The sequence below is a fragment of the Saccoglossus kowalevskii genome, chromosome 7 (assembly GCF_978046115.1).
Source record: "Saccoglossus kowalevskii chromosome 7, keSacKowa6.1, whole genome shotgun sequence".
Taxonomy (NCBI): Eukaryota; Metazoa; Hemichordata; class Enteropneusta; family Harrimaniidae; genus Saccoglossus; species Saccoglossus kowalevskii.
The window spans coordinates 7,140,084-7,164,972 of record NC_140647.1 but is presented as its reverse complement, the minus strand read 5'-3'; the positions used below and the strand labels follow the sequence as shown (position 1 = coordinate 7,164,972).

The 24,889-nt window shown below is 39.4% G+C and overlaps 1 protein-coding gene across 1 annotated transcript; it reads left to right on the top strand.

The window, feature by feature from the left end:
- Nucleotides 1-9,245: 9,245 nt before the first annotated feature.
- LOC100368917 (alpha-amylase A-like) lies at nucleotides 9,246-16,105 on the top strand. Its single transcript, XM_085501610.1, has 4 exons — nucleotides 9,246-9,305; nucleotides 12,313-12,452; nucleotides 14,471-14,703; nucleotides 14,859-16,105. Exons 1-4 carry the CDS (start codon nucleotides 9,246-9,248, stop codon nucleotides 15,992-15,994), a joined length of 1,569 nt encoding a protein of 522 aa, XP_085357736.1. The 3' UTR covers nucleotides 15,995-16,105.
- Nucleotides 16,106-24,889: the final 8,784 nt, after the last annotated feature.

The window sequence follows — 24,889 nt, the reverse complement described above, 5'->3', positions numbered from 1 at the left end:
AGTGAATGGTAGAGTAGATGAAATGCAGTGAATGGTAGGGTAGATGGAATGCAGTGAAATGTAGGGTAGATGGAATGCAGTGAATGGCAGGGTAGATGGAATGCAGTGAATGGTAGGGTGGATGGTATGCAGTGAATGGTAGTGTAGATGGAATGCAGTGAATTGTAGGGTGGATAGAATGCAGTGAATTGTAGGGTAGATGGAATGCAGTAAATGGTAGGGTAGATGGGATGCAGTGAATTGCAGGGTAGATGGAATGCACTGAATGGCAGATTAGATGGAATGCAGTGAAGGTAGGTAGATGGAATGCAGTGTATGGCAGAGTAGATGGAATGCAGTGAAGGTAGGGTAGATGGAATGCAGTGAAGGCAGGGTAGATGACATGCAGTGAATGGTAGGGTAGATTGAACGCAGTGAATTGTAGGGTGGATAGAATGCAGTGAATTGAAGGATGATGGAATGCAGTGAAGGTAGGGTAGATGGAATGCAGTGAAGGTAGGGTAGATGGAATGCAGTGTATGGCAGAGTAGATGGAATGCAGTGAAGGTAGGGTAGATTGAATGCGGTGAATTGTAGGGTGGATAGAATGTAGTGAATTGTAGGGTGGATGGAAGGCAGTGAAGGTAGTGTAGATGAAATGCAGTGAATGGTAGGGTAGATGGAATACAGTGAAGGTAGGTTAGATGGAATGCAGTGAAGGTAGGGTAGATGGAATGCACTGAATGGCAGGGGAGATGGAATGCTGTGAAGGTAGGGTAGACGGAATGCAGTGAAGGTAGGATAGATGAAATGCAGTGAATTGTAGGGTAGATGGAATGCATTGAATTGTAGGGTAGATGGAATGCAGTGAAGGTAGGGTAGATGGAATGCACTGATAGGCAGGGTAGATGGAATGCTGTGAAGGTAGGGTAGATGGAATGCAGTGAAGGTAAGGTAGATGGAAAGCAGTGAAGGTAGGGTAGATGAAATGCAGTGAATGGTAGGGTAGATGAAATGCACTGAATGGCAGATTAGATGGAATGCAGTGAAGGTAGGTAGATGGAATGCAGTGTATGGCAGAGTAGATGGAATGCAGTGAAGGTAGGGTAGATGGAATGCAGTGAAGGCAGGGTAGATGAAATGCAGTGAATGGTAGGGTAGATTGAACGCAGTGAATTGTAGGGTGGATAGAATGCAGTGAATTGAAGGATGATGGAATGCAGTGAAGGTAGGGTAGATGGAATGCAGTGAAGGTAGGGTAGATGGAATGCAGTGTATGGCAGAGTAGATGGAATGCAGTGAAGGTAGGGTAGATTGAATGCGGTGAATTGTAGGGTGGATAGAATGCAGTGAATTGTAGGGTGGATGGAATGCAGTAAAGGTAGGGTAGATGGAATGCAGTGAAGGCAGGGTAGATGAAATGCAGTGAATGGTAGGGTAGATGGAATACAGTGAAGGAAGGTTAGATGGAATGCAGTGAAGGTAGGGTAGATGGAATGCACTGAATGGCAGGGGAGATGGAATGCAGTGAAGGTAGGGTAGATGGAATGCACTGATAGGCAGGGTAGATGGAATGCTGTGAAGGTAGGGTAGATGGAATGCAGTGAAGGTAGGGTAGATGGAAAGCAGTGAAGGTAGGGTAGATGAAATGCAGTGAATAGTAGGGTAGATGAAATGCAGTGAATTGTAGGGTAGATGGGATGCAGTGAAATGTAGGGTGGATAGAATGCAGTGAATGGTAGGGCAGACGTAATGCTGTGCATGGTAGGGTAGATGGAATGCAGTGAATTGTAGGGTTGAGGGAATGCAATAAATGGTTGGGTAGATGGGATGCACTGAATGGCAGGGTAGATGGAATGCACTGAATGGTAGGGTAGATGGTATGCAGTGAAGGTAGGGTAGATGTGAAGCAGTGAATTGTAGGTAGATGGAATGCAGTGAATGTAGGGTGAATGGAATGCAGTGAATGGTAGGGTAGATGGAATGCATTGAATTGCAGGGTAGATGGAGTGTAGTGAATGGTAGGGTGAATGGAATGCAGTGAATTGTAGGGTAGATTGAGTGCAGTGAATGGTAGGGTGAATGGAATGCAGTGAACGATAGGGTAGATGGAGTGCAGTGAATGTTAGGGGAGATGTAATGCAGTGAATGGTAGGGTAGATGTAATGCTTTGCATGGTATTGTAGAAGTGATGCAGTGAATGGTAGGTAGATGGAATGCAGTGAATGGTAGGATAGATGGAATGCAGTGAATGGTAGGGTTGATGTAATGCTTTGCATGGTATTGTAGAAGTAATGCAGTGAATGGTAGGGTGGATGGAATGCAGTGAATGGTAGGGTAGATGGAATGCAGTGAATGGTAGCTTTGATGTAATGCTTTGCATGGTATTGTAGAAGTGATGCAGTGAAGGTAGTGTAGATGGAATGCAGTGAAGGTAGGGTAGATGGAATGCAGTGTATGGCAGAGTAGATGGAATGCAGTGAAGGTAGGGTAGATTGAATGCGGTGAATTGTTGGGTGGATAGAATGCAGTGAATTGTAGGGTGGATGGAATGCAGTGAAGGTAGGGTAGATGGAATGCCGTGAAGGCAGGGTAGATGAAATGCAGTGAATGGTAGGGTAGATGGAATACAGTGAAGGTAGGTTAGATGGAATGCAGTAAAGGTAGGGTAGATGGAATGCACTGAATGGCAGGGGAGATGGAATGCTGTGAAGGTAGGGTAGACGGAATGCAGTGAAGGTAGGATAGATGAAATGCAGTGAATTGTAGGTTGGATGGAATGCATTGAATTGTAGGGTAGATGGAATGCAGTGAAGGTAGGGTAGATGGAATGCACTGATAGGCAGGGTAAATGGAATGCTGTGAAGGTAGGGTAGATGGAATGCAGTGAAGGTAGGGTAGATGGAAAGCAGTGAAGGTAGGGTAGATGAAATGCAGTGAATGGTAGGGTAGATGAAATGCAGTGAATTGTAGGGTAGATGGGATGCAGTGAAATGTAGGGTGGATAGAATGCAGTGAATGGTAGTGCAGACGTAATGATGTGCATGGTAGTGTAGATGAAATGCAGTGAATTGTAGGGTTGAGGGAATGCAATAAATGGTTGGGTAGATGGGATGCACTGAATGGCAGGGTAGGTGGAATACACTGAATGGTAGGGTAGATGGTATGCAGTGAAGGTAGGGTAGATGTGAGGCAGTGAATTGTAGGTAGATGGAATGCAGTGAATGTAGGGTGAATGAAATGCAGTGAATGGTAGGGTAGATGGAATGCATTGAATTGCAGGGTAGATGGAGTGTAGTGAATGGTAGGGTGAATGGAATGCAGTGAATTGTAGGGTAGATGGAGTGCAGTGAATGGTAGGGTGAATGGAATGCAGTGAACGATACGGTAGATGGAGTGCAGTGAATGGTAGGGGAGATGTAATGCAGTGAATGGTAGGGTAGATGTAATGCTTTGCATGGTATTGTAGAAGTGATGCAGTGAATGGTAGGTAGATGGAATGCAGTGAATGGTAGGGTAGATGGAATGCAGTGAATGGTAGGGTTGATGTAATGCTTTGCATGGTATTGTAGAAGTAATGCAGTGAATGGTAGGGTAGATGGAATGCAGTGAATGGTAGCTTTGATGTAATGCTTTGCATGGTATTGTAGAAGTGATGCAGTGAATGGTAGGGTAGATGGAATGCAGTGAATGGCAGGGTAGATGAAATGCAGTGAATGGTAAGGTAGATGGAATGCAGTGAATGGTAGGGTTGATGTAATGCTTTGCATGGTATTGTAGAAGAAATGCAGTGAATGGTAGGGTAGATGGAATGCAGTGAATGGTAGGGTTGATGGAATGCAGTGAATGGTAGCTTTGATGTAATGCTTTGCATGCTATTGTAGAAGTGATGCAGTGAATGGTATTGTAGATGGAATCCAGTGAATGGCAGGGTAGATGGAATGCAGTGAATGGTAGGGTAGATGGAATGCAGTGAATGGTAGGGTAGATGGAGTGCAGTGAATGGTAGGGTAGATGGAATGCAGTGTATGGTAGGGTAGATGGAATGCAGTGAATGGCAGGGTAGATGGAATGCAGTGAATGGTAGGGTAGATGGAATGCAGTGAATGGTAGGGTAGATGGAGTGCAGTGAATGGTAGGGTAGATGGAATGCAGTGTATGGTAGGGTAGATGGAATGCAGTGAATGGTAGGGTAGATGGAATGCAGTGAGTGGTAGGGTAGATGGAATGCAGTGAATTGTAGGGTAGATGGAGTGCAGTGAGTGGTAGGGTAGATGGAGTGCAGTGAATGGCAGGGTAGATGGAATGCAGTGAATGGAAGGATAGATGGAGTGCAGTGAATGGTAGGGTTGATTGAATGCAGTGAATTGTAGGGTGGATAGAATGCAGTGAATTGTAGGGTGGATGGAATGCAGTAAATGGTAGGGTAGATGGGATGCAGTGAAAGGCAGGGTTGATGGAATGCACTGAATGGCAGAGTAGATGGAATGCAGTGAATGGTAGGGTAGATGGAGTGCAGTGAATGGTAGGGTAGATGGAGTGCAGTGAATGGTAGGGTAGATTGAATGCAGTGAATTGTAGGGTGGATAGAATGCAGTGAATTGTAGGGTGGATAGAATGCAGTGAAGGTAGGGTAGATGGAATGCAGTGAAGGTAGGGTAGATGGAATGCAGTGTATGGCAGGGTACATTGAATGCAGTGGAGGTAGGGTATATGAAATGCAGTGAAGGTAGGGTAGATGGAATACAGTGTATGGCAGGGTAGATGGAATGCAGTGAAGGTAGGGTAGATGGAATGCAGTGTATGGCAGGGTAGATGGAATGCAGTGAAGGTAGGGTATATGAAATGCAGTGAAGTTAGGTTAGATGGAATGCAGTGAAGGTAGGGTAGATGGAATGCAGTGAAGGTATGGTAGATTGAATGCAGTGAAGGTATGGTAGATTGAATGCAGTGAAGGTAGGATAGATGGAATGCAGTGAAGGTAGGGTAGATGGAATGCAGTGAAGGTAGGGTAGATTGAATGCAGTGAAGGTAGGGTAGATAAAATGCAGTGAATGGTATGGGAGATGGAATGCAGTGAAGGTAGGGTAGATAGAATGCAGTGAAGGTAGGGTAGATGGAATGCAGTGAAGGTAGGGTAGATGGAATGCAGTGAAGTTAGGGTAGATAAAATGCAGTGAATGGTAGGGGAGATGGAATGCAGTGAATGGTAGGGGAGATGGAATGCAGTGAAGGTAGGGTAGATGGAATGCACTGGATGGCAGGGTAGATGGAATGCAGTGAAGGTAGGGTAGATGGAATGCAGTGAAGGTAGGATAGATGGAATCCAGTGTATGGCAGGGAAGATGAAATTCAGTGAAGGTAGGGTAGATGGAATGCAGTGTATGGTAGGGTTTATGGAATGCAGTGAATGTAGGGTAGATGAAATGCAGTGAAGGTAGGGTAGATGGAATGCAGAGAAGATAGGGTAGATGGAATGCAGTGTATGATAGGGTAGATGGAATGCAGTGAAGTTAGGGTAGATGAAATTCAGTGAAGGTAGGGTAGATGGAATGCAGTGAAGGTATGGTAGATGAAATGCAGTGAAGGTAGGGTAGATGGAATGCAGTGAAAGTAGGGTAGATGGAATGCAATGAAGGTATGGTAGATGAAATGCAGTGAAGGTAGGGTAGATGGAATGCAGTGAAGCTATGGTAGATGGAATGCAGTGAAGGTAGGGTAGATGGAATGCAGTGAAGGTAGGGTAGATAAAATGCAGTGAATGGTAGGGGAGATGGAATGCAGTGAATGGTAGGGAAGATGGAATGCAGTGAAGGTAGGGTAGATGGAATGCACTGGATGGCAGGGTAGATGGAATGCAGTGAAGGTAGGGTAGATGGAATGCAGTGAAGGTAGGATAGATGGAATCCAGTGTATGGCAGGGAATATGAAATGCAGTGAAGGTAGGGTAGATGGAATGCAGTGAAGGTAGGGTAGATGAAATGCAGTGAATGGTAGGGTAGATGGAATGCAGTGTATGGTAGGGTTGATGGAATGCAGTGTATGTAGGGTAGGTGAAATGCAGTGAAGGTAGGGTAGATGGAATGCAGAGAAGATAGGGTAGATAGAATGCAGTGTATGATAGGGTAGATGGAATGCAGTGAAGCTAGGGTAGATGAAATTAAGTGAAGGTAGGGTAGATGGAATGCAGTGAAGGTATGGTAGATGAAATACAGTGAAGGTAGGGTAGATGAAATGCAGTGAAGGTAGGGTAGATGGAATGCAGTGAAGCTATGGTAGATGAAATGCAGTGAAGGTAGGGTAGATGGAATGCAGTGAATCTAGGGTAGATGAAATGCAGTGTATGGTAGGGTTGATGGAATGCAGTGAAGCTAGGGTAGATTGAATGCAGTGTATGGTATGGTTGATGGAATGCAGTGAATGTAGGGTTGATGAAATGCAGTGAAGGTAGGGTAGATGAAATGCAGTGAAGGTAGGGTAGATTGAATGCAGTGAAGGTAGGGTCGGTGGAATGCAATGAATGGTAGGGTAGATGGAATGCAGTGAAGGTAGGGTAGATGGAATGCAGTGAAAGTAGAGTAGATGGAATGCAGTGAAGGTAGGGTAGGTGAAATGCAGTGAAGGTAGGGTAGATGGAATGCAGTGAAGATAGGGTAGATGGAATGCAGTGTATGGTAGGGGAGATGGAATGCAGTGAAGGTAGGGGAGATGGAATCCAGTGTATGGCAGGGTAGATGAAATGCAGTGAAGGTAGGGTAGATGGAATGCAGTGAAGGTAGGGTAGATGAAATGAAATGAATGGTAGGGTAGATGGAATGCAGTGTATGGTAGGGTTGATGGAATGCAGTGAAGGTAGGGTAGGTGAAATGCAGTGAAGGTAGGGTAGATGGAATGCAGTGAAGGTAGGGTAGGTGAAATGCAGTGAAGCTAGGGTAGATGGAATGCAGTGAAGGTAGGGTAGATGGAATGCAGTGAAGGTAGGGTAGATGAAATGCAGTGAAGGTAGGGTAGATGGAATGCAGTGAAGGTAGGGTAGATGAAATGCAGTGAAGGTAGGGTAGATGGAATGCAGTGAAGGTATGGTAGACGAAATGCAGTGAAGGTAGGGTAGATGGAATGCAGTGAAAGTAAGGGTAGATGGAATGCAGTGAAGGTATGGTAGATGAAATGCAGTGAAGGTAGAGTAGATGGAATGCAGTGAAGCTAGGGTAGATGAAATGCAGTGAAGGTAGGGTAGATGAAATGCAGTGAAGCCAGGGTAGATGAAATGCAGTGAAAGTAGGGTAGATGGAATGCAGTGAAGGTAGGGTAGATGGAATGCAATGAAAGTAGGGTGGATAGAATGCGGTGAAGGTAAAGTAGATGGAATGCAGTGTATGGTAGGGTTGATGAAATGCAGTGTATGGTAGGGTTGATGGAATGCAGTGAATCTAGGGTAGATGAAATGCAGTGTATGGTAGGGTAGATGGAATGCAGTGAAGGTAGGGTAGATGAAATGCAGTGAAGGTAGGGTAGATGGAATGCAGTGAAGGTATGGTAGATGAAATGCAGTGAAGGTAGGGTAGATGGAATGCAGTGAAGGTATGGTAGACGAAATGCAGTGAAGGTAGGGTAGATGGAATGCAGTGAAAGTAGGGTAGATGGAATGCAGTGAAGGTATGGTAGATGAAATGCAGTGAAGGTAGGGTAGATGGAATGCAGTGAAGCTAGGGTAGATGAAATGCAGTGAAGGTAGGGTAGATGAAATGCAGTGAAGCTAGGGTAGATGAAATGCAGTGAAAGTAGGGTAGATGGAATGCAGTGAAGGTAGGGTAGATAGAATGCAATGAAAGTAGGGTGGATAGAATGCGGTGAAGGTAAGGTAGATGGAATGCAGTGTATGGTAGGGTAGATGGAATGCAGTGAAGGTAGGGTAGATGAAATGCAGTGAATTGTAGGGTAGATGGAATGCAGTGAAGGTATGGTAGATGAAATGCAGTGAAGGTAGGGTAGATGGAATGCAGTGAAAGTAGGGTAGATGGAATGCAGTGAAGGTAGGGTAGATGGAATGCAGTGAAAGTAGGGTGGATAGAATGCAGTGAAGGTAAGGTAGATGGAATGCAGTGTACGGTAGGGTAGATGGAATGCAGTGAAGGTTGGGTAGAGGAAATGCAGTGAATGGTAGGGTAAATGGAATGCAGTGAATGGTAGTCACTTGAAATGTTACCGTGTTAGATTCTTGAAATGTTACCATGGCTTATTTTTACAGCCAATATATTGCTCCGTTGAAAAATTACTAACTAACGCATAATTGACAATTCATTTGATTCCCACATAATGATGACTTGTGGCTGGTAACCGAACTAGCCCACCTCAGTCAATTCGATGATGCCTTGGAATAAATCTTTCCAGAAAACCGACTTGTTATTTCTGAGACACAATTTATAGTAGATAACGTGAAATAGAACGCTTACTTGAAACTAACTAAACAATATTTCTTCATATAAAATTGGGAATTGCTCTTACAAGGTTTTTAAATTATAATTGCTGCTTAATAGAAATTCAAGCACGCCGTAGTAATTAACTTTCTCGGCATATTAAAACACATTTCTTTTTTTCTTCTATTTAAGAAACAAATATGCCTAATAATTGAATTGGTTTTTACATGCGTAATGAACCAAAGCGACCAAATCCAATTATTCAATGAATTTCATTTCTGGAATCTTATGCGGGTGTATTGAATCACTGTCCTATCATAAAAGGTGTTTTGAGTCATGTAACGTGTCAATTTGGATCACGTGATTTAGCTTATAAAAAGACATGTTACTCTAGACTTCAAGAGACACATATATAGACTCAGGGAGACACACCGGACCTAGTCCACTTGTTCGCTCTTTGGGCTTGGCCGTTGAGCCAACGCCCATATACAACTTTTGTACTTATCTGATGTCACGACTCCGAATAAAGATCTCCGGTTCACACCTCCCCCGTTTACAGTCTCAATCCTTCCCTGACAGTTAGAAAAAATAATTTGCGGAATGAATATCGGCAAACAACATTTTGGTGTCATCCACATATTGGACGAGTTTTAATTCTTCATTACAGATATTGATACCCTTAATATGTTTATTGTGCCTGACTGAGACTGGCAGCAACTCTACTGCGGTAACAAAAGATAAGGTGAGAAAGGATCTGCTTGCCCACCTCAAAATAACCAGATGTAACGCTGTTATTAATAATACAACTACTAATACCTCTATAGAAGGTTTGAACCCAATGAATGAAAGATGGTCCGAATCCAAGGGTATCTAAATCTTTATCAAAATCAACTGAAACAAGGATACCAAGTATGTTTTGAATCTTATTATAGTTCATTGTATTCAACACTGCGTATACTTTCACCAATATATCTACATTTAATATAACCAGTATACTCGGCAATACTTTCGAAATTCTGCTTGACAATGCTTTGGATGCAATTTTATATTCCACAGTCAATAAGAAAATAGATCTCAAATTTTTCAAAGCTGTTCTGTCTTTCTTTTTTTTTCAATTAGAGTATTAGAATTACCGCTTGTTTCTTTGAGTGAGAAAAATGTCCATTTTCATATGATTAATTAAAACTATTCGAACCACCCCCAACATTGTCTATAAAATTCAACCGTTAACTGTTAATACGGTGGTTTAAATGATGGCATAGATTTCAGACACTTTGAACATTCATCAATGCTAAGTAAGCTTTCGCATGATAGTTTATCATTTGCTGTTAAATTGACTGTTTGTAAATTCATATACTGAGAGAGCTCTCCATCATAGATAAGGTTAGATCGAGAACGGTAAAGTTCTTTGTAGAAATTATGTTGCAGACATATCATTTCTTTAGGAGAAGTAGTAAAATAAGTAAAAAGTAGTCGTTCATTTTTAGCTTCCTGGTGTGTTTTCTGGTGAAGTTACGTTTTTTTTAACTGCAGAGTACTTTTTCACCTTGTTCAACCCATCTTGCCTAAGTTCTAAGTAAAATACATCAGTTTTATAGTTATCAAGTTCTTCAAATGTATTCTTAAATTTATCTAACCCTATCTAACTAGCACTTGTTGCCTGTTCTCATTTTAAAGTTAATTAATTAAATTTCCTTTCGATAGCAGCGTGTTTGGCCTTTTCGCGCTCAAGTTTGGCTTTTTTGCATGTTTAAGATTTATAGCTTTCTCTCAAATTTACCTTTCCTTGCTCAAATTTAATGGCTTCTTCAACATTTCTTTTGAAGGTTAGCACACATTGTCTTCTCGCTGTTCGTTATTTTGTTTTTGTGTATTAACGTACTGTCATGATTTATATTTATATGTTTTTAGATGTGAGCCCGCTTTTGGCAATTATAACGACAGTCACTGATGACCCTTGGATAGTTGATATCGGATGAGGGATCTGGACGATATCAACCCACACCTGCTCATAACTTGTCATGAACAGGTTCATACGCATGTCAGGGGATTAGTGGGATCAGAGAGTGGAACAACTGGCGGATATAAATGTCAACTATGGAATGTTGTTTTAATCCATGGGTATAAACTAACGGTTTCAATGTAGAAGGTATTTCCTAACATATGGGGGCAATTAATCAGATATATTATGGCGTGTTAAATACTTCGTGTGATTGGTTATATGTGTGGAGACCACGCCTCGAGCTCTTGAACTTCCATGTAAGGTGCGATGGTTTTGAAAGGGAAAATAAAGGAATCTCAGGCAGTTCCCACTTGGCGCTGAAATGAGAAGTTGACACAATTCCATTCTCTGTGTGCTTTGTTCAGTGAAAAGGTGGCGAACTCCCCGAACTCTGGTACCTCAGAATTGGTTTAATAACACGATAATTAAGCCATCATAGTACATTGAGCCGCCACCAACTCCTCCACCTTTTCCCTAGTTAAACTAATGTATGCACCTAACTATATATCCTACCTCTGAATGTGGGTGCTTATTAGTTCATATATGGTAATAATTAAATACATAATTATACCACTTGTGTACAACACAACATTCTTATTAGAATTAGAATCCACAGCCTCGTGACATAACCAATCAATCAATTCATGCACTATTTGACTTATAAACCTAGTATACAAGAAAAGTACATTAATAAAATATATGTTCAACGTAGATTTTTATTGCAACATCAGTAAGATACAGATAAATATTCCCATCATTGAATTCAGATTTATATGGTCTTCAGAACATCTAACACGCTTACCCTACTTCAGGATCACTATGTGACAGAGTCATATGCTGGATTGCTCAACGTCAAACATTCACATGAATTACCATCAATGCTTGTAATATTTTCCAGCAATCATAGGAATGATTAGCACAGCAAGTAGTTGGACATCTTTCTAAAACCCTTTATTCTGAATTTAGGATCAATAAAATAAAAAGTATGACAGCTCGGTTGATGACAGCTCGGTTGATCCACGATAGTAAGTAGTTACAACCATCAATTATTGATTATATTTATTTCGGTCAAAGGGTTCTTTGAATTTTATCCTGTTTTTGTGTCACATTGCAAATCATTTGAATATGTATAATAAATATACTCTATAGCAGATGTTCAGCAGTTTATGTCAACAAAGTGCATACTAATTTTTAATGTTGGTCTGAAATACTGATAACGTTGATTAATTAGGGAGAAGCGTCCCTTTTCATATTTAATCTGTCAGAGGTTCATCTGAACTATTGGAAAAGTTGTTCAACAATTCTTATGTATGTGTCATTACTACCACAGTTGACCTTCTATAATAATTCAAGGTCAGTTCATGAGAAAATCATTACTATTGCCAAAAACTGTATAAACGATGCTATGACTAAGCACGTTTTCAACTATGCTGATTAAAAAGAACCATGTCATATCAACAACAGATACGGGATGGTACAATCTTTTGGCTAGGCATATACTCACATCTGGGACATTCCCAGATATGATTAACTAAATGAGGTGTGTGTTTGTAAGACTAAAATTTGAAACAACCTGACTAAATATTGATAAATGGAGTTTTGACTTTGGTGTTGTTTCTGATATAATATCCAAAACGGAGAAGATACGAACATTGTTAATCCAAAATAGAAAGAATATGTATATTGATAATTCATAAAGAGATTAAGGATAAGACAGCTGATTACATTTGAGAACATTTGTGAAATTCCCATGCTGTATTATAAGGTATATAAGTCAATGGTATGCGTTATCACTCTGTATACCCACTGTAGCTTTACATCTGAAAGGTATGTTGGACAAAACCACTTCTATTTATATGCATATTATGTTGACGTATTGCAAGCTTTATCCTATATTTTTGTTGTTTTTACTAGATGACACATTCATTGTTTTATGTGTTGTTGTTAACCGCTGGAGCATATTGCCAGTGGGACCATCATATGAAAGAAAACCGTCAGTCCATCGTCCATTTATTTGAGTGGAAGTGGTCCGATGTAGCTTCAGAATGCGAAAAGTGAGTAACTTGTGTTTAAATATATTTAAATATATCTTTGTTATTTTTGACAAGGCTATGTGGCATATGGAGTTGCGCATGGTTTACTACTTGGCCTTTTTGTTTGTGAATGGTATTCCTAATGTGTGACATGGATTTAAATGTTCAATGTATGCTGATGAGGTATATATGTACAACTTGCTCTCCAGATGATCAACCAAAAAGTTGAATAAATAAATTATTCACACACCAGGCAGACAGTATGTGATCTTATTTTTTTCACAACCAAAATTCCCCGCCTTCCCCACACTTCGCAACTACCTTATAAGTTCCTCTTAACAGCAGGCAATAACAAAAGATCCCTGACATATAAAATTTAGACCCAAATCCACCCAAATTCTTACCATAAACTTCAGATACCTTATAATGAGATCTGTACCTCTAAACTCACTGACTGATTTATATAGGAAAAAATAACCTATGAAATGTTTCAAACGCGTACAAAATGAACACAACGAGAATCGCACAATAGAGACTTGCGATCAGATTTCTTACATTTAGACAATTCTAGCAAGAAATATAACATTGCTGCTTTGCTGGTCTTTATGAACACCTCTGACTATTATGTTATGTGCAATCCTTGTCAATAAGTGTATCGTTATCAGGCGTTGATTGGTTAAATACATGTTTACTTCTAATAATGACATCAAAACACTGCATGTCATTATACATTATTATATTACACCTATAAGCCATTTGCAATAACCCTTCCAACCACTCTCATCTTATCTTGGCTGTCTTTCTGATTCGAACTGTAAAAAGATCCTCAAGTCATGTATCCAGTATATATGATATTGTAGTTATCACTGGATATTTGTTTAGCAGCTTTTTCTTGTACATACTGTCAAATAAACTTTATACCTCGTGAATCAAACGACATGCCATAAACTGTGAATCAATAGACATTAACTAAAGTGACAGTCACAGCCGCCAATATATGCAACGTGCTTGAATGTGGATGGACTGTAAAATTATAAAGATTGACATGAAGGAACAATAATCAAATTATAAAATGTGTGTTTCTTATTTAATGTTTCTTTTAATGATTATTGTATTTGTTTAAAAACAAGCATTGTACAGCACAAACTATTACCTGTTCTGTTTGTATATATATTGAAATTCACATTAACATCCTTTCTTGAGATTAGTCAATTCACATGGGTGCCAATTTCTCTGTCTTTGCCTTATTTTTTATGGCTGTGGCTTTATCAACTGCCTGTTGAGAGTTATCGAAATCAATTAAATTAAAGTTATTGATAAATTTACACATATCTTCGCAAGATAGTTTGATTTCTCGTTCCAAATATATGTGCATGTTTGCTGTTTCACAGCTCTAGGAGCACCTATGTGCATCATATCATTGATTGAGATTTTGAGTAAGACATTTGTTTGAATGTGTTAAGATACCGAATGTGTTAAGAAAACCGTTCACACTGCAATATTCTCCATCTGGTGATATTGTGATTATGTGTTGACTACTAATTCACAAAATAAACGTTTTAACTCGATTGCTAGTGATGAAAAAACATTGCAACAAATGTAATTCCTTCTCATTGCTTTCATCAAAACTACCTCACATATGATGAGTACTTTATGATTTTAGGTGAATTTGTATTTAATCGGGTGGTAAATTTCTGAAGAAAACTTCTTATTTACGAATACCACGGATAATACGTCGACAATAAAATGACATAAGTATTTCCAATTAAATCTAATTTTACAAATTACAAATTACAGTATACAAATTACACAAAAATAAAAATGTAATTGTACAATAATAACAATTCAATTATGATTGCATTATGAAACCCTGTATCACATGTCGTTTTGAATCCACAAATACATTTCACTCAAGTTTCCAGGTGACAATGCCAGATTGTTGCTGACATTTTCTATCATTACCTTGAAAAAACCTCGAAACATTTAAAACGTTTATGACATTACTGTTCATAATAGATGGTATCGGATCATATTTTCAGGTTCTTTGCGCCATATTGGTTAGGTGGTGTACAGGTATCCCCTGCCAATGAACATCGTGTTGTAACAGAAGAGCAATGGCGACCATGGTGGGAACGCTACCAGCCTGTGAGTTATTCAATGGTTAGTAGAAGTGGTGATCGAGCTGAATTCATTGATATGGTAAATCGATGCAACGCTGTAAACATCAATATTTATGTAGATGTTGTATTCAATCACATGTGCGGGGATGGCAGTAAGTTTGCTTGAAACTATTTTTCGAGCCTAAATGTTAAATTGCTTAAATGACATTCAGTAGTGTTTAAAACATGCAAATAAAGACATAGTTCTTATGTGAAAATATGATGATTATATGTACCAGTTTGTCAGCACTTTTCCTTACATTTTCAGAGAGTGGATATGGTATCGATGGTAGCTGGTATGATACGACCTTCAACGCCCGCGATTTCCCAGCCGTGCCCTATTCTGAATGGGATTTCAATGATGATATTTGCGACAGCGATATTCAAAATTATAATGACGAATGGGAAGTGCGCAACTGTCGATTATCGGGTCTGGTTGATCTGAAACTAAGTAAAACGTATGTGCGTGATAAAGTCGTGGAATTCCTAAATGATCTGATTTCTCTTGGAGTCGCTGGTTTCCGTGTAGATGCGTGTAAACACATGTATCCAGAGGATTTAGAAGTCATTTATGGGCAAATGAACAACCTCGTCACACCAACTTTTCCTTCCGGCAGTCGACCGTTTATTGTTCAAGAGGTGATAGATTACGGCGGTGAAGCAATTTCAGCAACAGAATACACTCACTTAGGTCGTGTGACTGAATTCAAATATGGTCGAGAGCTGTCAAACTGTTTCCGAGGTGGTAATGATCTAAAATATTTATACAACTGGGGAGAAGCCTGGGGACTTTTACCAAGAGGTGATGCACTGTCTTTCATCGATAATCATGACACACAACGCAACCATGGAGGAGGAGGTAATCCACTAACATATAAGGAACCCCGTGAATACAAGATGGCGGTTTCGTTCATGTTAGCTCATGATTATGGTGTACCCAGAATAATGAGTAGTTACTACTTTACTGACGGTGAGGCAGGACCGCCTTCACATCCAGATGGGTCCACAAAAGATGTGACATGTTTTGATGAATGGGTATGTGAACACCGATGGAGACAGATCACTGGTTCTTCGTGGTTCCGCAAGGTTACCCATGGTACTGGTGTTGACAATTGGTGGGACAATAATAGTAACCAGATCGCCTTTTCTCGTGGTAACCTGGGATGGTATGCTGTGAACAACGATGCATATGCCATGGACGCAACTATATACACTGGATTACCTGCTGGTACATATTGTAACCTGTATGTCTCATCTTACGATAAAGACACCAAAGCCTGCGTCGATAAAGAAAATGTTGGTACACCGTCTACTGTTACTGTGAAAAGTAATGGCGATGCCTCGGTTTATATAAGCAATAACAGCAATCCTGTCATTGTAATACACGTTGATGCCACTGTATAATGACCTGTAACATTATGTTATGTTAATTGAGAGAAAATATCTCGTAATCATTTATGAATATAAATAGGTTATGTATGGTATCATGATGGTAATAAATAAAGTCCAAACAGATCACTCGAATTATGTTTTTTATCCATCGGGAAACCAGAAGCCGATCCGTTTATATTTTCAAAGGTCTATCCCAGAGTTTTTGTTTTTGCTTGATGTGGGTATTCATTCAGGAGATACGGTATAGTTGTAGTTATAACACACGCCATTTATTGTGAAGGTTTCAATTGGTAAATACAGTACAATGTGTTGACATATGTTGGTTGCTATGGTCAGCCTTACGGCTACGCCTGGACTTACATGTTGTTTGATATATATTGTACTTCTATTGGCCAAGAAGACCCGACGATCCATTCTATCGGAAATGACGCAATAATTATTCAAAACGACCTCCAGTATAATAGAATGCGTCATTTTCCAAGTTATTTTTTATTTTTTACTTTTTTGGAGGGCGTCCAAATCGCGTCTTAAATCGTACTTGCTCGATTTTGGGGAAAATATGCGTGAATAAATTATTTTTTTTAATAAGGAGACGTTATACGCGATTTATCCACATGGACTAATGAGGGGTATAAATATTATTGAACAGTAGATGGCGCTCTCTCTCGCCATTCACTATACACGGTGTTAGCACACTAATACTGTTGTACTTCATGACATAATAAACTAAATTATTGTAACAGAAGTTACAAAAAGTATAAAAATGTAGATAATATTGAAATAATGATGGCATTCAACAATTTTTCAAATAAAGAAAACGTTACAGACCCTCCTTTATACCAAATTATGTCTTTGAAACTAAATTTTCAAGGTATGGCTGAATTGTTGATAATCTACATTTAATTAAGCTGAAAATGTTAAATCTTTTCGGCATCAAGTGAATATGTTGTGTGATGGTGATATACTTGACCTTGATATTAATGTCACATATGATCACAGGGAGCCCAGGAACTATAATCAACTGTAATACGCAGTCTCTATGAGCGGGGGGGGGAGGTATCGGCTGATGTTTAGTGTAAGAAATAGACAAGGAATGAAGGCTCCAGTCAGCTCGCATTTTTTAAACTCGAAAAAACAGACGAAAAAAATAAAAAATAAAATCTAAAAAAAATACCAGGTTGAAGAATATTAGTTGCTCCTTCGAATTTCGCCAAAGCCTTACCTACATTTTACCGATATCTGCAGAATAAATCAAGAAAACTACACAAATTGACTCCATTTAGGAATTCCTAACGGTTAGTCCGAACGCATGACACCGTTGGAGGCGTGGCCTGTTCAGCATTTGTCAACAACCAATCACAAGATTGGTTACGAACCAGTTGAGCAAGGCTAACCGAGTCGTGACCTCGATGTGGTTCGTAACCAGTCTTGTGATTGGTTGTTGACAAATTCTGAACAGGCCACGCCTCCAACTGTGCCACGCGTTCGGGCATGCGCAGATGAACAATAATGGAGGTGCGCGTGATAATGTTTTAAATGACAATGCCGACAGGAATGAATTGCGTGCCAGCACTTCAAGCACGGAAGGTGACGGAATTAAAGAGAAGCGTCTCACCGGTTCAAATAACAATGGGATAAGGGTGATGTACACAATGCTTTGAATGACAATGCCGACAAGAACAACATGGCCGCCGGCAATTCAAATGACAATGACGACAAAAACGAAATGAGTGACAAAGTTTTAAATGTAATTACGACATTAATGAAATTTAAAACAATGCATCTGATCCTAGTACGAGCAAACCTGGTGTAAATATTCGAATGTCAACTGATGTTAAATCGATAAATGTCATAATGTAAATGATGTGGAGGTGGTACAAACCCACCCTCTATTTTTACTAGGAGTGTCGAGTGATCCATTCGACACAATACAGACTCCTATCCCTATGGATCTGCCCGAGGACAGGGATGATGCGAAGTCGATTGTATCCGACTGCTCTGAACTGTCTACTCAGAACTGTTTACAGAGGCCAGAGGCCAGGGAAATTACTGTCCGAGTGAAAAAGAAAAACTGCTTTCTCGCGATGGTTTAAATCTCGTTTTGGTTGAATCCATTGATTAAAAAAAAAAACCTTCGTTACCTGTTTTTGTCCCAACTTTAGGTTGTGGTCGCGCTCTTTCAGTGCGGTGCGTAAAGCCCCGGAACTTTGAAGCAACGAAAAGTGCGCAATCAACGGTTAAAATTATTAAACGTGTTAAAAAATGATTGAAACCCGTGACACCTTAAAAGACGAAATTTAAAAAAAAAGCGTGGCAGTCGACCACCAGATACCGACATTTATTTCTTCAATCTGTTCAAGCCGATGAAGCCCAATGGTGAATTATATAGAGATCTTCTATTTTCTTTTCTCATGACAATAAAAATACAAATAAAAACACATGGTGTTGAATTACTGAAATAAATTACACTACAACATCTTGGCAGAAAAGGTGGTGCTTTATTAGGGAACAGCAAAAATAAAAGAAAAGCACCCAGGCCAAGGCGAAGCAATTGCTAAAAAGATGTAAAGTAATGTGTTGTGTATGTGTTGTAAACAGTTTAAAAACATACAAATTAAAAGCTAGGCAACAATGGATTGATAATACAGCCAAAACAAAGTCAGCTTGGACGTTCAGTTGTGAGACATGACAAAATAAACGCAGCCAGTGATATATTTCGAGAGTAAAACAACAAAATAAACGCAATCAAAGACGCCGACCACGCGCGCTGGAAATGAATAGAACACGTTGTGGCAAGGAGTCTCACCTGCCTCTTTTACTAATGGAAACGCACACACACGTGCCATTTTTGTATATTTCGGCAAAGAAAAAAACACCGCAGAGGACAAGTTTACAGCCAAAACAAGGTCAGCTTGGACGTTCAGTTGCGAGACATGACAAACTAAACGCAGCGAGTGCTACATTTCGAAAATAAAAATACGAAATAAACGGAATCAAATGCGCCGGCCACGTGCGTTGGAAATAAATAGAACGCGCTGTGATACAGTCTCACCAGTCACTTTGCCATCAGACATATCCCTGTACAGGATTTTTTGAACAATGTCTCAAATTTCCGAAAGAATATTCGAATACTAGTTGGGACATAGACCTTAGAATATGTATTTTAATGTCTATGGTTGGGGTAATATGAATTGAATACTTAGTATTCATATGATCTTTTGAAAAATTGGCTATACAGTTCGCAACCATGATTTGGTGAATTGGCGAATTTTCAACGAAGACAACGGCTCCGGTCATGAGCAGAGTTTGCTGTGTCACGAAGTCAACATTTTACAATGTTGAACACCAATTTTCGTTCTTGACATTGTGAAATTATTTCATTTTGGGGGAGAGAAAAAAAAACTGAAAAAAATGATTTTGACAAGATAATTCAGAAATTTATATTAAGAATAATTCATTGCACCCATAAACTATTTTCATAATTACTGATTACACACGAATATTACAGAAAAGGAGATCATTTGCTATATTCTTGTTTGCACGTCATGTTCACAAAATCGCAGACAATTTTTTGTAAGTGTGCCCTTTGAAATGGCAAATTAAATATTTTTATTTTCGAAATGTAGCACTCGCTGCGTTTATTTTGTCATGTCTCGCAACTGAACGTCCAAGCTGACTTTGTTTTGGCTGTAAAAGCTTGACATTGCTAAATTGTTTTGTTTGAAGGTGGTGTAAATAAAGGTGTTTATTTCTAATGTTTTGTACAATGTGTAATGAGTACTTAACGCGATTCGGCGTATTTGTGTTAGTCTCTGTGATATCATCACCTGTATCCCTGTGGGTATTTTGGTTGCACTGCGCTTCTGAAACTGAAATAAATTGGTTTGGTGTTGTGCTGCTATGTGAGAAAACGATGTTGGTGATACTGTCTAATGGGGGTGGGGGTGGTGGTGGGTTGAGAAAGGTGGTGTATTCGTGTGGTCCTGGGAGACGCGGGGCACAATGTTCGTGAGGGCATAACACAATTGAGGTATCGGTGAACTGGTGGGTGATGGTACAGTTTGGATGTTGATTAATGTAACTGCCACTATTATTTTGTATATTGGTATGTTGTTTTCATTCCTTTGGTTTGTGTGGGTAGTCCTTGGCTGAATGTGTGGCCTTGATTTTATGAACAAACACGGGATGCAAATATGGTACACTGTCTCACAAGCCTGGTTTTGATGATCACTCCCATGTCTCAACTTTGGAAGTTGTCACAGTAGCGCGTTTGATATCTTGTACTTCTAGTCTGCCTAGTAAAGAGACACCTTGCTTTAATATGTGAAAAATAAATGTTCCATCCTTGTAAACCTTTTCTATTTCCTCCAGTACTTCGGCATTTGTTTTTATTTTTAATTTTCCCTAATGTTTTATTTTTAATTATTTTTTACAACAACAACAACAACAACAACAACAACAACAACAACAACGAGAAATGGGGAGTATACATCCATCTGTTTAGTTTTCTCATGATTATTTAGACTTAAGTTTTTGACTTCGGCATTGTAAATGCGGACTTTGCTTCAAATATACAACTCACATAAGTGCAGTATGTCAGTAAGATAGCTGGCTCGTAGCTGCTTGTATTGTTCAGGCTCTTTGTGAAAGATGATGTAAATTTCGCCCCTTGTCAATGCTGAGAGAGTTGGTTGCTTATAGGGCAACTTATCTATGTTTGAACCCAGTCTATGTGTAGCCAGTTTACTTGTAAATTCATGGGCCATGGAATTATGTACAACACTTGGTCAGTCGCCATTCTTGCATCACCTGATTTTGGCTTCTTTTTCTTTACTTTAGGGCGAAATACACCATAAGCTAGTGTCTAACCTTTCCTATCGGTGGTTCAGTATCATCGTTGGAATTCAGGAGCTGGGAGCTTCTCTTCAATACAGGTCTAATTATAGACGTCTCTGGTAGCGTGCTCATCTTATAAGTCTTCTCTCTACACCTCACCACAACTGAGGCAGTGCAGGGAAGGAAATATACCGGCAACGAATACAATAAATCAAAACAACACAATGTATAAAGTTTCCTTTACTTTAATAAATACTAGTAAATAGTACGGGTCAATGGAACCAGCAAGGAATGGAGATATACTGTAAACAAATAAAACTTAGAACCCGATCTATGCTCAACTCCACTCTCCGGTGAACAGCAATGTACAATGTTGCGTTCTTTCATAGTATCTGGCACACTGACGAAGCACTATAATTTAAGTTCGTGCTCTGTGTTCAGGGAGTATCGGCAACTGCACTGCTATCTGCTGCTACCAATAGCGCCGATACAACGGGAGTATTTCAGGCAGTGAGCTTCAGTGGTCTCTTATGATTAGCAGGGATTACTGCACAGTGTACAGTACCTCAGTATAGGCATTGAGACAGAAACAGTGGGTATAGGGTACAGCTCACTGGAGCCAGGAATCAGCATCACAGGATGTTACAGGTCAGGTCAACTTCCTGACTAAAGGTTTTCACACGTTTCGACTAAAATACTACAACTAAATTATGCCCATGCAAACAATAAAATGCATTCAACGAAATGATTGGTTATCTCGAAATAGCGGACAAATCAGTGTATAGGAGTGCCAATTGTGGTAGTGGAATAAACGACTTTTTATTCAATCTCTACCAATTTAAAGTAGGAGACTCGGGTCAATAATGTCATATCTATTTTCATTACCAACAACGCTAAGCTCAGCACATCCCAAAGCATTTCACAACCACCACACCACTGCCCGAGACATACCATTAAGCCAAAGGTGGGGGGGGGGGGGGATGCATGTATATCAAATTCACAATCCAGTGATTGCATAAGCAGCCTAAAAATAAACATGTGTATCCAAGCATGTGTGATTTTCATTCACACATCAAGGCCTCTGTTTTCTGAAAGTACTTTTCACTTTCAATTAATTAATTAATTAATTCATTAATTAATTCTTTTTAGATTTAGAACTATGCGGTTTCTCGGCTTTGCTTTTGTGAGCGTCGTTTTTGGCCATTTCTGCCTTTTTGTAATTTAATTTATAGTTGTTCGTTTTTTTTGACGAAAGCCTCTTGCATATTTTGTTGTCCTGAGAAGTTGTTAAACTCCAAATATAAATCGGTTTGCAAGCTTCAGTTAAAGGGATGTGCGACATTTTTGTTGATAAACATTGATTTTCCCGCAATCCAATGCGCTCCTCTCATGGAAAAGTATTAGGTTTGACCTGGGCACGACATGCACTAATTTTCGCCGTTGACTCCTTCGATACCTTTAAGTCACCTAAAAAATATCAAATTAAAGTCTGGTAACGTCACAGATTGTACTCGTTGATCTGAGCACGTATGCGTGACGCGACGACTACCGCCCTTTAACATTTCTGGTATCGATGGAGATCTCATGCATGTTTCATCGTCTTGTTGTGCTGCAGTTGAAGTAGCCATCTTATGAAGATCTCTGCAAAGTCGTCCTGATGGTAGTTAATGCCATAAATCGGAGCTTGTGATATTATTAGAAACTTAGCCATATGAACGCAGAGAGCCGTAGGGATCCATCACCTTGTTCAACCATGTAGTCTCGTAAGCGCGTCAGTAAAAATATCCCCAATTTAGATAGAGCTGGCAGCCCTGAAACACATGCAAAGTCAGCTATAGCATTATCTAACATAAAACAAAAAAGTGTTAAACTAGTTGATTCGTGGCGCCATTTTATATGAGGGTCAGGAATAAGTCCTACATTATTACATCTCTAATGTTTTCTCATTAAAAAAATCGCAATTGAAAATCACTGTGACTTCACTGACCACGCACCTGTTATATATGCTAATCAAAGACCGAATATATCATTTTAATGCCAGTTTAATACCATGACGAAGAGTCATGTCATTTTCCTAATGACTTCTGGTTCACAAACGAATGCAAATATATTGTTAAATCAAAAAATAGTGTTGGATCTGAAACACAGTTTTAATAAGGTGTATTTGCCGGTCATTTCATCTCCACTGTCAGCATCCTTTATTTCATGTTTTTGTCATATTATCTCAAACCCTGCAAATGAAAGTGTGCATGGAATCATGGGAAGAAATAGTGTGCATTGTCATAACTGTCATAAAGGTGATTGACAGGTCATACTTGTTTGCAATTCTGGAAGGACAGTGAGTTCTAACAGGTGTGCTTGTAATTTGTAACAAAGGGTGTTTACAACTTTGGAAGGAGAATTGGAATCTATGCTATGGAATCTGTGCTGTTATTTGAATAACAAAGAATGTGTATGATCTACGTGACACAACTGCAAGCAAGATTACATTCTGATTGGCTCATGTGGAAACCCAGGTGGTGTCACTGCCTGTAAATTGGACAGACTCAGGACAGTTTGGGGTGGATAATTTCAACTTTGTGTCCGTCTTTTCAACTTGCTTTCCTGTGTGTTCTGCTACGATACGGTATTACAGGCTACAACCATTATTCTGTGAGATTTGTATGAACGGCTCTGCAATCTCCTACTTTCAGCGGCGCCCTCCAGAATACCAGCGTTCCTCTGCAAGCAAGACTCCTGTATTTCTCCGTTGTTGTATTGCAGAAGCCATTGACTGTCGTCCAATAATTGATCCTGGAACGGGTAAGGCTAAATGAAGAATCAAGAATCAAGAATCAACGAAAAAAACAAAAAACGCTATTTCTTGCAAATAAAATAGCAATTAAAAATAGTCATTGCACAATTCGTGATTCGCTTATTCGTTGATTCTTGATTCGTTGATTCTTGATTCTTCAATTAGCCTTACCCTCCTGGAACTGTGAGTTGTCACCAATGCACACTTCCCTAAGCAATCCCCTATTTTAGTGATTTTATTCATTGTATTTTTCTGTGCTTTATTTCTTGTAATTACTTTGAGAGGTGTTAAAGCCAGGATCTTTAACTCGATATTTTGGTGTATGTGTATTTCATTTCCAGTACTATTGTTTTGTCTACCCCATACCAGCAGTGAAAGAACCCCCTGTCCGGTGTGAATTCTGTGGGTGGCCCTCTCAATTGCGATAAGCAGGCCTTACACTGTGACATCCACTCACCATGATTGCTGTTTCACAACTTCTATCCTTTCCGTTTTGAGTGTGTTAACTAAACTATATATATATTAGGGATTGGTCAGTTACTAGTACTTCGGCCTGGGCGGGGGGGGGGATGGGGTTTGGTCAGTAGGGGGGTACCCTGTTTTTGATTGTGCGAATAGGAGCGGTCACCCTGTTTTTGATATCATGAATAGGGGGGGTCACCATGTTTTCCAGAATTCACACACGCGCTCATGCATATATTTTTAAAAATGTTATTTCAGAACAAACGATAAAAAAGTTAATCGTACAAATGTGTTCTTAATAATAACTATTACCTATATTGCCTATAAATTTGTTGATGCAAGAAATGTTATAGGCTAAATATTTTGAGGTTAAAGTTGCCAAATAACTAATGCAATGCGGCTAGAACCCCAAATATACAGTTAAGTTTTAAACACATCCCAAGTCCATGTGCTGCTGATATCAGATTATTTTATTTAAAGTCTGAAGTCACCATTGTATAAGATATTTACTTGATTTATCCAATTATAACAGGAGATGGAAAGACAACACAGCAATTAGTACAAAGAGCAGTGACAGTTTTTGTTCAGCAAATCAAAAAAGTTAAATTTGTGAAAATGTTGATATATAAATTAAAATAAATGATGAAAAAATAAATAAATAGCTTTTTGTTTTTTTAACTTTTAAATATGCATATTTTGCTCTGTAAAATACCAAAATCCAACAAAAATTTAAGCAAAAATCAAAGTTTCAGACTGTGCTTCTGGTGTAAAGCTTTCCTGGTCTATAAGATATGAAAGATATTTTAAATCCAATT

What these genes read in the sequence shown, in the direction of transcription:
- LOC100368917 (XM_085501610.1), top strand. Translation starts at nt 9,246, where the DNA reads ATGGTCCGAATCCAAGGGTATCTAAATCTTTATCAAAATCAACTGAAA. An exon ending in AACTGAAACAAGGATACCAA is followed by an intron (nt 9,306 to 12,312) that starts GTATGTTTTGAA and finishes TGTTTTTACTAG; the next exon opens with ATGACACATTCATTGTTTTA. An exon ending in GTAGCTTCAGAATGCGAAAA is followed by an intron (nt 12,453 to 14,470) that starts GTGAGTAACTTG and finishes TCATATTTTCAG; the next exon opens with GTTCTTTGCGCCATATTGGT.